At 36.5% G+C, this 12,891-nt stretch overlaps 2 protein-coding genes across 5 annotated transcripts in view; both read right to left on the bottom strand.

The window, feature by feature from the left end:
• LOC122289749 (receptor like protein 21-like) overlaps positions 1–12,891 on the bottom strand; it is a 93,981-nt gene that overhangs the window by 21,212 nt on the left and 59,878 nt on the right. The gene's annotated exons all lie outside the window — the stretch shown is intronic.
• Positions 1,365–6,021, bottom strand: LOC122289750 (serine/arginine-rich splicing factor SR45-like). 2 transcript variants are annotated; one of them, XM_043097005.1, is made up of 3 exons: positions 5,658–6,021; positions 4,041–4,109; positions 1,365–1,443 (listed from the first exon to the last, which is right to left on the bottom strand). In XM_043097005.1, exons 1-3 carry the CDS (start codon positions 5,873–5,875, stop codon positions 1,380–1,382), a joined length of 351 nt encoding a protein of 116 aa, XP_042952939.1. In that variant the 5' UTR covers positions 5,876–6,021; the 3' UTR covers positions 1,365–1,379. The 2 variants fall into 2 exon arrangements, with proteins under 2 accessions (XP_042952939.1, XP_042952938.1); XM_043097004.1 differs by lacking the exon at positions 1,365–1,443 and adding an exon at positions 2,587–2,665.

The following is a 12,891-nucleotide window of genomic DNA, read 5'->3' as shown; positions in this document are numbered from 1 at the left end:
CATCCCTTTATGCTCCCGTTAAAAAATTGTAAAAAAGATGTTAGCATGCACCCACTAATAAATGTGGTGTCAAGAACTTTTATGAAATTCCAATAATTAATAAGTAGTACCCAATTCAAAATTTTAATTTGTTTACACGAAAGTTCTCTCAATAATTAATGTATTTTGAAATAATAAATTAGAGTGGACCCTTTCAAAAAGTATATGTAATTGGAATGGTCTTGGTACATATATATATCATTTTTTTTTTAACTTTATTATTGTATTTAGACTATGGACCCATTGAATTAAGAAACATTATGACTCTAAGAACCACTACATGATAAGCTTTAGAAAAATGGGTTATCGGAGTTGAGAGTGTTCATTGGTTGAAGTTTAAAGTTAGGATGTGTATTTTTCACATTGACCTGAGCTAATTAGACCCCTTACTTACGCATTACAGTACCACTGCATGGGAAGCTTTAGAAAAATAGGTTACCGGAGTTGAGAGTGTTTATTGGCTAAAGTTCAAAGTTAAGATGTGTATTTTTCACATTGACTTGAGCTAATTAGACCCATTACTTACGCATTACAGTACCACTGCAACTTTAGAAAAATGGGTTACCGAGTTGAGAGTGTTTATTGGTTGAACTTTAAAGTTAGGATGTGTATTTTCTACATTAACTTGGGCTGATTAGATCCATTACTTACGCACTACAGAGACTGACCTGCTACTAATTTCTACACTTATAAATTTAGATTGGTGGTGTCACTTTTTACCATGACTTCATTAACTTGAGGTGCCTTCACTTTCAGTATTGGCTGAAATTTAAAATTTGGAGCACTATTGATAACTTGGACTAAGGCAAACTTGACCTCAAAAGAGTGGAGTTATAGGTGCTTTACTTGGGCAGAAAATATAAATATATATGCCCTACATCTACTATGTATATTTATACCACTAACTTTGTCCAATTAACATGATATCATATTGTTGTGCCACGTGATTTATTAAAAACACATAAAAACTATACATTCAAAAGCAATATAAAGTGCCCCAAAAAACAAAAAAGGGAGGGTAAAACCCTAGATTCTCTTTACCCTTTTATGTTTTTATTTTTTATTTTTTTAATAAGCTACTTAGTATCACAATGTGGTCTCGTGTCAATGAGACAAAGTGAACGGCATAATTTAATGGGCGTAGTAGCATTACTTTATATCAATTTTTTTTAACTCATTTATTATCTTTACACTTTTGACCAATTTAATTAAGAAACATTATGACTCCAAGTCCACCACCAAAGGAGTTTTTTGGAATACATTCTGTATGTATGGAATTTATTGGATATCAGCACATTTGTTGGTGGTAGTACTATTCATGCATATGCTGATGTGGACTGCTATCCACCCATGTTTGAGCAATTCTGGCCTTTAATATTGTACTCGTTCACCCAAGAATTCACTCTAGCAGCAACAATTGCAAACAAAAAGGAACATATGGGTGTTCATGTCAAATAAAAGGAGTGATCTAGTTACCCTTAATTCAGCAACTTAAAAATTCAAGATATGATTTGAAATTTTAAAAAATGCGAGTCTTTTTGGATTAATGTGCAATTAAGTTATTCATCAATGAACTTGATAAGATGCAAGTGATGAGAGAGTGGATATAAGGAGAAAATTGGCTCGAAGACTACAAGAAATAAAGGGGCAGTTTGTTGCCATGCTAGGAGGAGAAAGAAGGAAGAGGAATGAACAATTAAGAAGCATGAGTAGATTGAACATGTTGTTTATGTGCACTTCTCTCAAGGAAGGATGATTGACGTGACATTATAGTAGCTAATACATTTTTTTTTTTTAAACCTAGTTTCCATTTCATTGTGATTAATTACTTATTATGAATAGGATGCCATGTATATAGCATTACTTTTCTAATTTTGATGAAATACTTACAACAACCAAGTTGTGTGTATTACTAATTGATAGTTCACCAAAAAAGTTTATAATTGTTATGTTTGAATAGATTTTAATAAAAAAAATGATAAACTAACAACTTTTTTACAACTATAGTAGTACAAAATAGTAAAAAGTAATAATAGAATAATTAATAGTAATGGAGTATTCTCAAACCCAAACTAGCCCTAAAACACAAATAATCATGGACACTTTTATAAAACCCAACTCAAGTATGGATTATGTTAGTGGTACAAGGATAACTATTCAGGTAGATTTTCAATGTAAAAATTGTGTGATCAACGTCCATATTTATCCAAGTCTAATCACAAATCTCACATTGATCGTTCTCCATAATTTCTTAGTCATGATCTAGAGGAAGATTAAAATCAAAGAACTAAATTCTTTGAATGACACGAGAAGGTTCTATCAACTCTTCCTGCAATTCATTAAAATGCTTACTTTGGGCCTATGAATGCATACGAAGGTTTTGCGCAACTTCTCGTCTTATACTTAATAGGATGATGCCAAAAATGTAAATAAATTTAATAAAGCTATTGACTGACTTGGCTACATTTTCCAGAGGAAGAAGAAATTCATTTCATATAGTAGCTACTTGATTGTTTCCAATCATGACTAGAACCAACTTTCTTACCAACATTGTGGACCTGCCTATGTTTTTAGGGAGAGAACTTTCCTGCCGACACTTTCTAAACGTCCGTTTTGGATAAAAGAACTGTTACATACACAAAAAAATTATGTAAAAGTAAATTTGCAAACTGGCATACTGCATTAAATCACATTAGTTTGTGGATTTACTTTTGTTTAATTGATTTGTAGTTATAGTATTTCTCTTTAAATAATGCAATTTTTTTTTTTAATTAAGTCTCTTGTTTATTTAAAATGGGAAAATGTTATATAGCCCTCCTCAATAGTAACGTTAAAAGTTACTGCTAAGCATTTTAATTTTTTTTATTTTTTTTATTTTATTTTATTTAATAGTTAAAGAAATGACTATTAATAAAATTATTGTGAAAACCCAAACTTTGGCAAGTCCCCGTCTATTTTATTATTTTATTTTAATTACAAGAGGTCTCTCGATCTTCCGAGGTGGGAGATGACTAAATCTAAGTGTTGGAAAAGAAGCCCTTAGTAGGCCTTATTCTTGGATCTTCAGGATGCTTAGTTTAAAAGGCTCTCAGGTGGGAGAAGTGAAAGGAAGCCCAACAAGGCCCATAAGGAGATTCAACCATCAAGGGAAGTATTAAAGAAGATATCTTGTTACAACCCAAAATGTTTGCCAAGTCCATAGTATTCGAGACAGGGCCCACAGGAACTATTTCTGATTAGATACACCACACAAGATATCTCCAACATATTTCATGATATCATTAAAGAAGAATGAAATCTAAAATGGTGGCCTTAAATTTTTTTTTTTTGTTAGTAACGTAAAATTTTATTAATAGAAGTAAATAGGCATAGCCCAAGAAAACAGGAGGTTGGTGACCTTAATATTTTTTTTTTTTTTTGATAAGTATTGGTGACCTTAATATTTAAAGGACAGATCATAGGAAAAGAACCAAAACTCAATAACAACTAAAACTTTTTCTATTAAATTATGCACATAAAAAATTACAATAAATAAGCCAAAATTATATCATCCAAGTCCATTATGAAGGTATTACAAGGGTCCCTAATATTCTAAGCCAAAAGCTGACTGTAAGATAGGGTCTCAAACCTGGTTTCCAGAGAATAAAACTACAGGGAAATTGAAACCATTGCAGCTCAAGGCTCAGAGCCACAACTGATGGAGGCACTCTTTAACAAAACTCTCTGCAATAACTGGAATACTTCCATATATGCTGGGGAAGGGTACATATTGATGCATGTTTCTTGTGGCATTGTTTCTTTTGCATCTTCATTTACTTAAAATCTTCATCATTATTAAATCCTCAAGAGTATTACTAAAAAGTAATGTAAAAAGTGAAACCCAAGTTTTTTTTGTAATAAGCAGAAAAATTAATTGAAAACTTCTAGTCTGAAATATACACCATCCACATCTTAAGTTTTAATTATAAATTAAATTAACAAAAGTTCAGAAATAGTTTCACCTTGGTGGTGGAGAAGTTCTCTTAGAATTTGGTGGTGGAGAACGACCTCGCCTAGCTACTTCCATAGGACTGAAGATCATTGTCGAAATGAAATGAAAAAAACAAGTCAAATTAAACTGGAAAAAAAAAACAAAAAAGACAACTAATTAGAAAGATGTGTGTTTCTTAAGATTGATTGAAACAAATAATCTTCCTACAAATCAATGTGTTGCAAGTTTAGATAAGTGAATATCAAACTGTTGCCAATTTCTAGGAAAATGAATTTACAAAATTCACAGTTGATTCTGACTAATTATTATTTTTACAAATATTAGATCTTACAATTTCTGCTCGCAGTTTTTTTTTTTATCAGTCACCTTCTGCTCACAGTTGAGAGAAGGGTTAGTGCTCTGGTTGAAAGAAGGATTATTGTTAGCATAAGATGTTATCTCAGGATTTGCCACCCTTCGCCAAAGTTACCAGTGTGACCTTGCTCGTGAGGATTATTGTTGGCGTAAGATGCTATCTCAGGATTTACCACCCTTTGCCAAAGTTACCAGTGTGACCTTGTTAGTGAGACTGAACAAGAAATATAAGACTAAGAACAACGAGAAAAATTTTGCTTGAGAAATGCATGGAATTAAGAACAACGTAGCAGCCATGTGGATGTTCCACTATTTTAAATTTATCATGGTTCAAGTCTCATTAGACAAATCTTATTATGTTATGAAAACAGCATAACGGGATCTTCCTTCTCTCAAGCATTCCCTTTGCGATCAAATAGAGAGATGAGACGCATAGTCAAGAAAAAAAAATGATGATTCTAAGAACTAGACGCCCTTTGCAAATAATAGAATGAACACGGCGTAAGCACAATTCTGCTAATTCTAGAAATTTTTAAATTGGAGGATCTTGCATGGTTTTTTTAGTAATTTTCCTAAACTCTACAAGCAACCAAGAAAATCGTGTACGGTGTCTGCATTTTTATATGAATCATGCTAGGGAGCACCTCATTAGAGAACCAAATTTGACAACCATCAGAACTAAGCTATTTTCTCAATTCTTGTCTTTCCCGAATTTTCTTAAATGAACATGGCCTTTCGTGCTTTTCATTTGAAAAAGTTCAGCAATTTAAAAAACAAATGAGAGAAAAAGTAATTTTACTGATGGTTGTTAAATATATATATATATATATATATATATATATATATATATATGATAATGCGTGACTACCAAACGTGCACACCAAATATACACACTAGTACAAATAAACTTTTTTAGTTTTTCTTATATTTTTCTTTAATATTTTTTAAAACATTCTTAACCATTAAAAAAATAAAAATATATGATAGACACATTTGGTGTACATATTTTATAGTCATACTATCATTTTTCTATATATAAGAAATTAGAGGAACTAAAGCCCAGAAGATTAAATCGGAATGCCCCCCAATTAATAGTTTAGAATTATGTTTTGACTGGAACGAGTCTACTATCCGTAGCTCTTAGATTGTAATTAGGCTCTTGCTTGTATACTCTCTGTGTATTAGGGCTTTGCCTATTTACGTGGATCAATAAAATTTATTTACTTATAAAAAAAAAAAAAGATTAAATCGAAAGGCCAAGAAAGGAATTGACCTCTTCTTCGAAGGCGGGGGGCTTGCGCTGCGAGAACTGATACTACGAGACGGAGAAGAAGATGAGGAGAACGTCCTCGATCGAGATCTGGAACGTGAGAGGGACCGGGACCGAGAGCTGGAACGGGAGTCGGAGCCGGTGTAGGACCTTGACCGAGAGGAGGAGCCCGAAACGGACCCAGATGGCGGCGACCGACGGCCTCGGCTTGGTTTCGCCATGGCTATGGCCAACACATAGAGAGACAGAGAGAGAGAGTCAGAGAGAGAGCGAAACCCTAGATAAACCCCGTAGAATAGATGAGACCGAGCCGACGCAGGCCTGCGGCTAGAAATTAGAATGATAAATAGCACCCAGGCTAGTCTCTTGCGTGTTTTATGTGCCTTTGAGTACGCTGCTTGCGCTAATACGCTTGCGTATTATGTTCAAATGAGACATTTAAAACGGAGAGTTTTTTATGAAAACATATTTTTTCTTATTAATCCCATTTTTTAATCTTGCATAATTTATTTTTTATATGGTATTCTTGTACGATTGGGACTATATGTGCGGGACGTGGCATTTCGTGTTCGTATCATATTAAATTATAGACATTGGACTATATCAGTTAATTTAAAACGGACCAAACCTTTAAATCTTAATACGACCTGTTTAAATAATAAATTATATCATGTTATCTATTTAATAATTAATTAAAAATAGATAAATACAACATGACTCTTTCAATTTATTTTCATGTAAATTAGTTGAAGTGATTCACATAATTCTTTTGACCGATTAATATAATTTTACATAAAACTTAATATTTATATCTATTAGTAATCACAATATCCTTTTAAAAAAATAAGACTACTTACTAATAAGAAATATCAATATTTTTCAAATTTTAACATATAATTAAACCAATATTACAAATCTAATAATTACAAATATGAATATAGATCCAGAATTAAAATCCCAACAATAAAGATATAAGCATATTGAAAAATACCAAAATTATAACTCAACAATAATAAAAATGTAATCTTGAAATAAAATTTAAATATATTATTGCGAGTTGACTTCGGGTAAAGCGGGTTGATCCATTATGGACTCATTTATTAATTATGTCTTAATGGATCAACTAGTTTTAACTCGAACTCATTTATATCAAACTTAAACAAACTAATTTGGTGGTGTATTCTTATTGTATTCACGAATCTATCACATATTACTACATCTAGTGTAGCATATTGAGAACCTAACCTGGACCCAAATAAGCGTACTACCCATCCTATATGGACGGGTAGCCGGCCACCCTAGCTCCCCACTCCCACAGGCGGCAAGGCTAGGATTTTGGCACTACACCCTGGCACCACCTCAACCCCGACTCGTCCACATCCATTACACGAACAGGCAAATTTTCGACATTTTCACTTGTAAAACTGTAATAAATACAACAAAGATACTCAACCATACTACAAAGATGCTTAGCCACAAAAGTGACGAAGAAGATAATGGAAAAAGACAAAGAAGACAAAAAAAAAAAAAAAGAATAAGATAAGAGATATATAGAGTTAGGGTCACGAAGAATTCAGCATTTGTGGTTATAATGAAAAAAATAAAGAATTATCGGGGAACAAGAAATGAAAGAAAGAAAGAATGAAGGAAGGTGGGCAGTGCAAAAATGAGGGAAAAAGACAAGCTACTAAGGTTTGAGGGTAGAATTGTAATTTTAGAGTAAAAATCCTAATTTATTAGTATGGGTGAGCAGGTATAAAACGAGCCGGTTTTTGTCCAAAACCCACCCTCGCCCATTTCACTTAAAATTCTAAAAGAATCCGTACGTCCCACCCGAGTTAACAGGGCGGAAATTCGGGCAAGTTGAACTCTAGACCCAACCCCATTATATTTATAGAAAGTATTGATAATATTCATTAAAGGGGGTTGTTATGTACAGTCATAAACGGGGACTCCCATAAGAAAGTCTCCTCTCTGGATAGCACTAGGGAAAACCAGAGGTGGTGATTTAGTCTTCCCTTCGTGGTTGCATTCAGTCAGTTACGTTTTCCTTCTTGTTTTTTAGAGAATCACACAATGACTAATGAAGAGGATTTTCTGACGGAAGGTCTAGAGGACTAGTGGAGGAATCTCAGGTTGATAAAGGAAGAAGAAGAGGTACTTGTCGTCGAAAACAGCAGGAACAAGGAAATCAAATGTAAGGGAGAAAAAAGCCTGATAGGAAAGATCTGCTATGACCGAATGGTTGGGAAGGAACTAATCAGTAACACAATGTCAAAGATATGGAGGATTAGCAGCAAGGCCATTTTCAAAGAAGTTGGAAAGAACATCTTTATCATTACGTTCGGGACCCATGCAGATATGTATAGGATTCTTGAAGGAAAACCTTGGACTTTTGATAATGCTTTGTTCCTAATAGTGCCTTTATGACGGAACTATGAGACCAACAAAAATGACCTTCGATTGGGAAGTTTTCTGGATGCAAATTTACAACTTGCCTTTGGGCTGTATGTCGTCGGAGTGGGGATACCAAATTGGAAATTCGGTAGGAAGGGCTATTGAAGTCGATATAGAGGACGATGGCACAGGCTGGGGGAGGTGTTTACGGGTAGAGGTGGAGCTACTCCTGCACAAGCCCATTCCCAGGGGCTGCTTCATATATGTTGAGAAGTCAAAACATTGGGTGTTCTTTCGGTATGAAAAATTACCCAAAATATGTTTTCATTGTGGCTGTTTACTCCACGGAGAACAAGGCTGTCTAGCCTTCCCAGGGGACCAAGAAAAAGAGGGAGCAACTGGAACCCAATTGGGACTTGGTTACGGGCTAATAGTAACGTCAAGCGAGGGACCTTCTCATCTAGAAAAGGATTCAGAGAAGGAGGTAAACTTTCAACGAAGGGTGATGGCCAGACAGGGACAGAAACGACCGAAAATAGTATGGAAAAGGGTGGCGGGAAAAAGATTGGGATAGGGGACCGGCTCTCTTGGTATCCCATACATAGAACCAAACGATCGGAAAAAGGGGAGAAAAGATAGGTGCAAACAACAGAGTACAAAGCCACATGGATTCAGAGGAGGGGATGGAAGTGACTGCAACAGTACACCTATCAGACCTAGGGGAGAAGGAAGCACAAAAAAACTCGAGGGAATAATTATGGCAGGAATCTAATTCTGAAACCATTGAGGCTTATGGGCTTAATGAAGTGAGTGGGCCGAAGAAAGTAACTGAGATATGTACATCACAGTAGGGGCCTAACAGCCCAATCCCAAGTTCACCAACGGTCAGTGCTTTCGAATTAGAGGGAAAGGAGATGCAGTTTTCAACTCAGATTCAATCAAATCAGGGAGTTGGTCGCAAACGGAAACGCCAAGCTCGAACCTTGAGGAATCCTACTCCCCTTTCAGTTACAACTCGCTCTAAAGGAGACAAACGGACGGTAGAGGTAAGTCTTGATAGCCTCACTCCTATTAAAAAATTCAGAAAATCCATATTGGGTGAAAAGAAAAGTGAAAATGTTTCATCTTTGGTTTTGGCGGTGGCTGATTCTCAGCCCTGCCAGGTACAATGAGAATCTTAAGCTGGAACTGTCGGGGGCTTGGGAACCCCGAACAGTTCAAACGCTTTGCCTGTTGGTAAAGGAAAAGAGGCCCGATTTGGTTTTTATTATGGAGACCAAATTATCCTACAAAAAAGCTCAAGGGATAGCAAAGAGGTTTAAGTTTGATGGCTGCATAGTGGTGGAAGCAATAGGAAAGAGTGGAGGACTTATGCTACTATGGAAACATGAGGAGTTAGTAGATTTAGTAAACTACTCACAAAACCACATCAATGTGTTTGTAAATGATGAACAACACAATATGAAGTGGTTATTATCTTGCTTCTACGGGCAACCAGCAACGAATTTAAGGAAACAGACTTGGGACTTACTGTTATCCTTCAAGCCTAAGGAAGGAGGATGGGGAATTATAGGAGATTTTAATGAGATGCTGTATAAGGAAGAGAAGGAGGGGGGAATCCCAGAAGTGAAAGGCAGATGGGTATGTTCAGGCACATAATGGAAGAGGGAAACCCTTTTAACCTGGGTTGGACAGGGAATAAATTCACTTGGTGTAACCATCATGAGGATGAGACCTTCACATAGGAGAGGCTCGACAGAGCCATAGCCAATGCTTGGTGGAAAGATAAGTATCCTGAACATTCAGTGGAGACCTTACTAGCTATATGTTCTGATCACAGCCCAATACGGCTTCAAAGTAGTATTGAGAGGTGCTCAGTCCGCTACTTTAAGGCTTCTTTTAAATATGAGGCAAGTTGGAATAAAGAGGAGGGATGCAAAGAAACAGTCTCTGAGGCATGGCAAAGCACAAATGAAAGAGGGAGAGGTCTGGAAAGGGTCATGAGCAAGTTGGAATTAACACAAAAGGGGTTGAAAAATGGAGCAGGAACTTGGAAAGGGAGAGAACAATAGCCATCAGGGAGAAGATACAGCTTCAAAGTTTGCTATATAAAAGAGGAGAAGCGGGCAATGTCCAAGAACAAAAGCAAATTCAGAAAGAGCTTGATTTTTTGTTGACCCAAGAAGACACAAAATGGAGATAGAGAGCCAAGAGACACTGGTTGACTGGGGGAGACAAAAACATGAAGTATTATCATGCTTGTGTAAATCAGAGAAAAAAAAAAGAATACCATCAAAATGAATGTAGATATGGATGGTGTCGAGCTGAGTGAGAGGGCAGGCATAGCCTCAAGTTTTAAAAGACATTTTGCAGCAATCTTCAAGTCTACACAGCCCAGCTCAGTCTGCATAAATCAGTGTACTCAAGAGATAGACCAGAGGGTTACAGTTGAAATGCAAAACAAGCTAGAAAAGGATTTCACAGCAAAAGAAGTTGAGAAAGCACTCAAGCAAATGTCTCCCTACAAATCCCCAGGGCCTGATGGTTTTAGTGCAGGCTTTTATCAAGAACACTGGAAGATAGTAGGACAGGATGTCTCCCAAGCTATCTTGGAGTTCTTAAAATCAGGAAGGATGCCAAAGGATTTAAATCACACCCTCATTGCTTTAATTCCCAAGGTAAATTCACCCCTTTCAGTACATGATTTTCGACTAATCTCACTATGTAATGTCTTCTATAAGTTGATATCCAAAGTTTTGGCAAATAGAATGAAAAGTGTTTTAGACAAGGTGATCTCATGGAATCAAAGTGCTTTCATTCCCAAAAGACTCATAACTGACAATATAATGGTGGCTTATGAGTTACTACATACTATGCAATCAAAACAGAAAGGAAGAGAGGGGTCGATGGCCATAAAATTAGACATGTCTAAGGCTTATGATAGAGTTGAATGGATTTTCTTAGAGACTATGTTGCTCAAACTAGGTTTTGGAAGAAAATGGACTGACCTTTTGATGGCATGTGTCAAATCAGTTTCCTACTCTACTGTCATTAATGGGGAGCCAGGTGAGACATTTTTTCCCTCAAGAGCACTAAGACAAGGTGATCCCTTGTCACCTTATCTCTTCTTGATCTATGTAGAAGGGTTTAGCTCACTGTTATACAAGGCGGAATCAAGTGAAAGCATCAAGGGGGTGGCAGTATCTAGAGGTGGACTGAGAATTAATCACATTTTTTTCACTGACGATTGTGTTATTTTTTGTAGAGCAAGACTGGTGGAATGGTACCCGATTTATGAACTTCTAAATCTTTATGAGGAAGCATCTGGCCAAACCCTTAATAAAGAAAAATCTAGTGTTTTTTTCAACTCTAACACCAAGATGGAGACTAAGAAGTTCATATTGCAGCAAGTGAATGGTTCTAGGTGCAGCAACTACAACAAATATCTTGGCCTCCCCATTGTGGTAGGAAGATCAAAATATGATACTTTCAGAAGCCTTAAGGAGAAGATTTGGAAGAGAATCAATAGCTAGAAAACCAAATTCCTTTCTTCAGCAGGAAATGAAGTGTTAACTAAGAGTGTGCTACAGGCAATTCCAGCCTATTCCACGAGTGTTTTCAAGATGCCAATCTTGCTTTTGAAGGAAATTGAAGCACTCTTGACCCGTTTCTGGTGGAGTCATGGAGGGGAGGGTAAAGGGATACATTGGAAAACTTGGAAGTTTTTGGGCGTAGTTAAAAACCAAGGGGGTTTGGGGTTCAGGGATCTCTACAGTTTTAATAGAGCCATCCTAGCAAAACAAATATGGAGGATGATAAAAGATCCACACTCACTGGTCCATCATATTTTCAAGGAAAAATACTTTCCAAATTGTGATGTAATGGAAGCAAAGTTGAAAGGAGCTCCTTCATTCATCTGGAGAAGTCTCTGGTCAAGCTTGGGGCTACTAAAGGAGGGTTTCGTCTAGAGGGTGGGCAATGGAAGTGGCATAAAAATCTGGAAGGATAAGTGGCTGCCAAGACCAGTAACATACTAGATTCAGACTCCTATTAATACACTGGACTCAGAGACCAGGGTGGAGGCCTTGATAGATAAAGACAGTAGATCTTGGAAGGTAGATCTGGTGCAATCAGTCTTCAGGGAAGAGGAAGCCAAGCTTATTTGTTCCATATCTATCAGTAGGAGAGGGCCAAGCGACAAAATAATATGGGTTGGGTCAGACAGAGGTACCAATACAGTCAAGAGTGCTTATTTCCTATAAACCAAACTGCCAAATAGGAGCTCAGGGGAGCCCTCAACAGCTGGGAGTAAATACTCAGAATGGAGAGATCTATGGCAATTAGAAGTTCCAGGTAAGGTAAAAATTCTTCTCTGGAAATGTTTAAACAACATCCTTCCTACAAAAGACAGTTTATACAAAAAGAATATTGTTGATAACTATCTCTACCCAGTCTGTGAAAGAGAAAAAGAAACAATTGTGCATGCCTTATGGTCCTGTCTTGCGACAACAGACATTTGGGGTGGGGAGACAAGCACTTTTAGGAAATGGAGAAGAGTTTACCCTGATTTCCAACAACTTTGGGGAGAGATGTCAAAGAAACTATCCCAGGATAACATTGAATTGGCTGCTGTACTGTTTTACCATATTTGGACCAGAATGAATGCTTTTACTTTTCAAAATCAACCCAGGAATCCAGCCTCAATTATTGCTTTAGCGCAGGCAGAGTTAGCTACACTCAAGGAGATTAAACAAAGCAGCAACACCATTGCAGAAAGAAGCCAACAAAGAGGTCCCAGCCAGTTGTGGAAATCACCTGAGTGGCCTTTCTTCAAAGCAAA

This window comes from Carya illinoinensis, chromosome 12, assembly GCF_018687715.1.
Source record: "Carya illinoinensis cultivar Pawnee chromosome 12, C.illinoinensisPawnee_v1, whole genome shotgun sequence".
Taxonomy (NCBI): domain Eukaryota; kingdom Viridiplantae; phylum Streptophyta; class Magnoliopsida; order Fagales; family Juglandaceae; genus Carya; species Carya illinoinensis.
The sequence above is the reverse complement of the archived record's forward strand: the minus strand, read 5'-3'. Positions and strand labels throughout refer to the sequence as shown.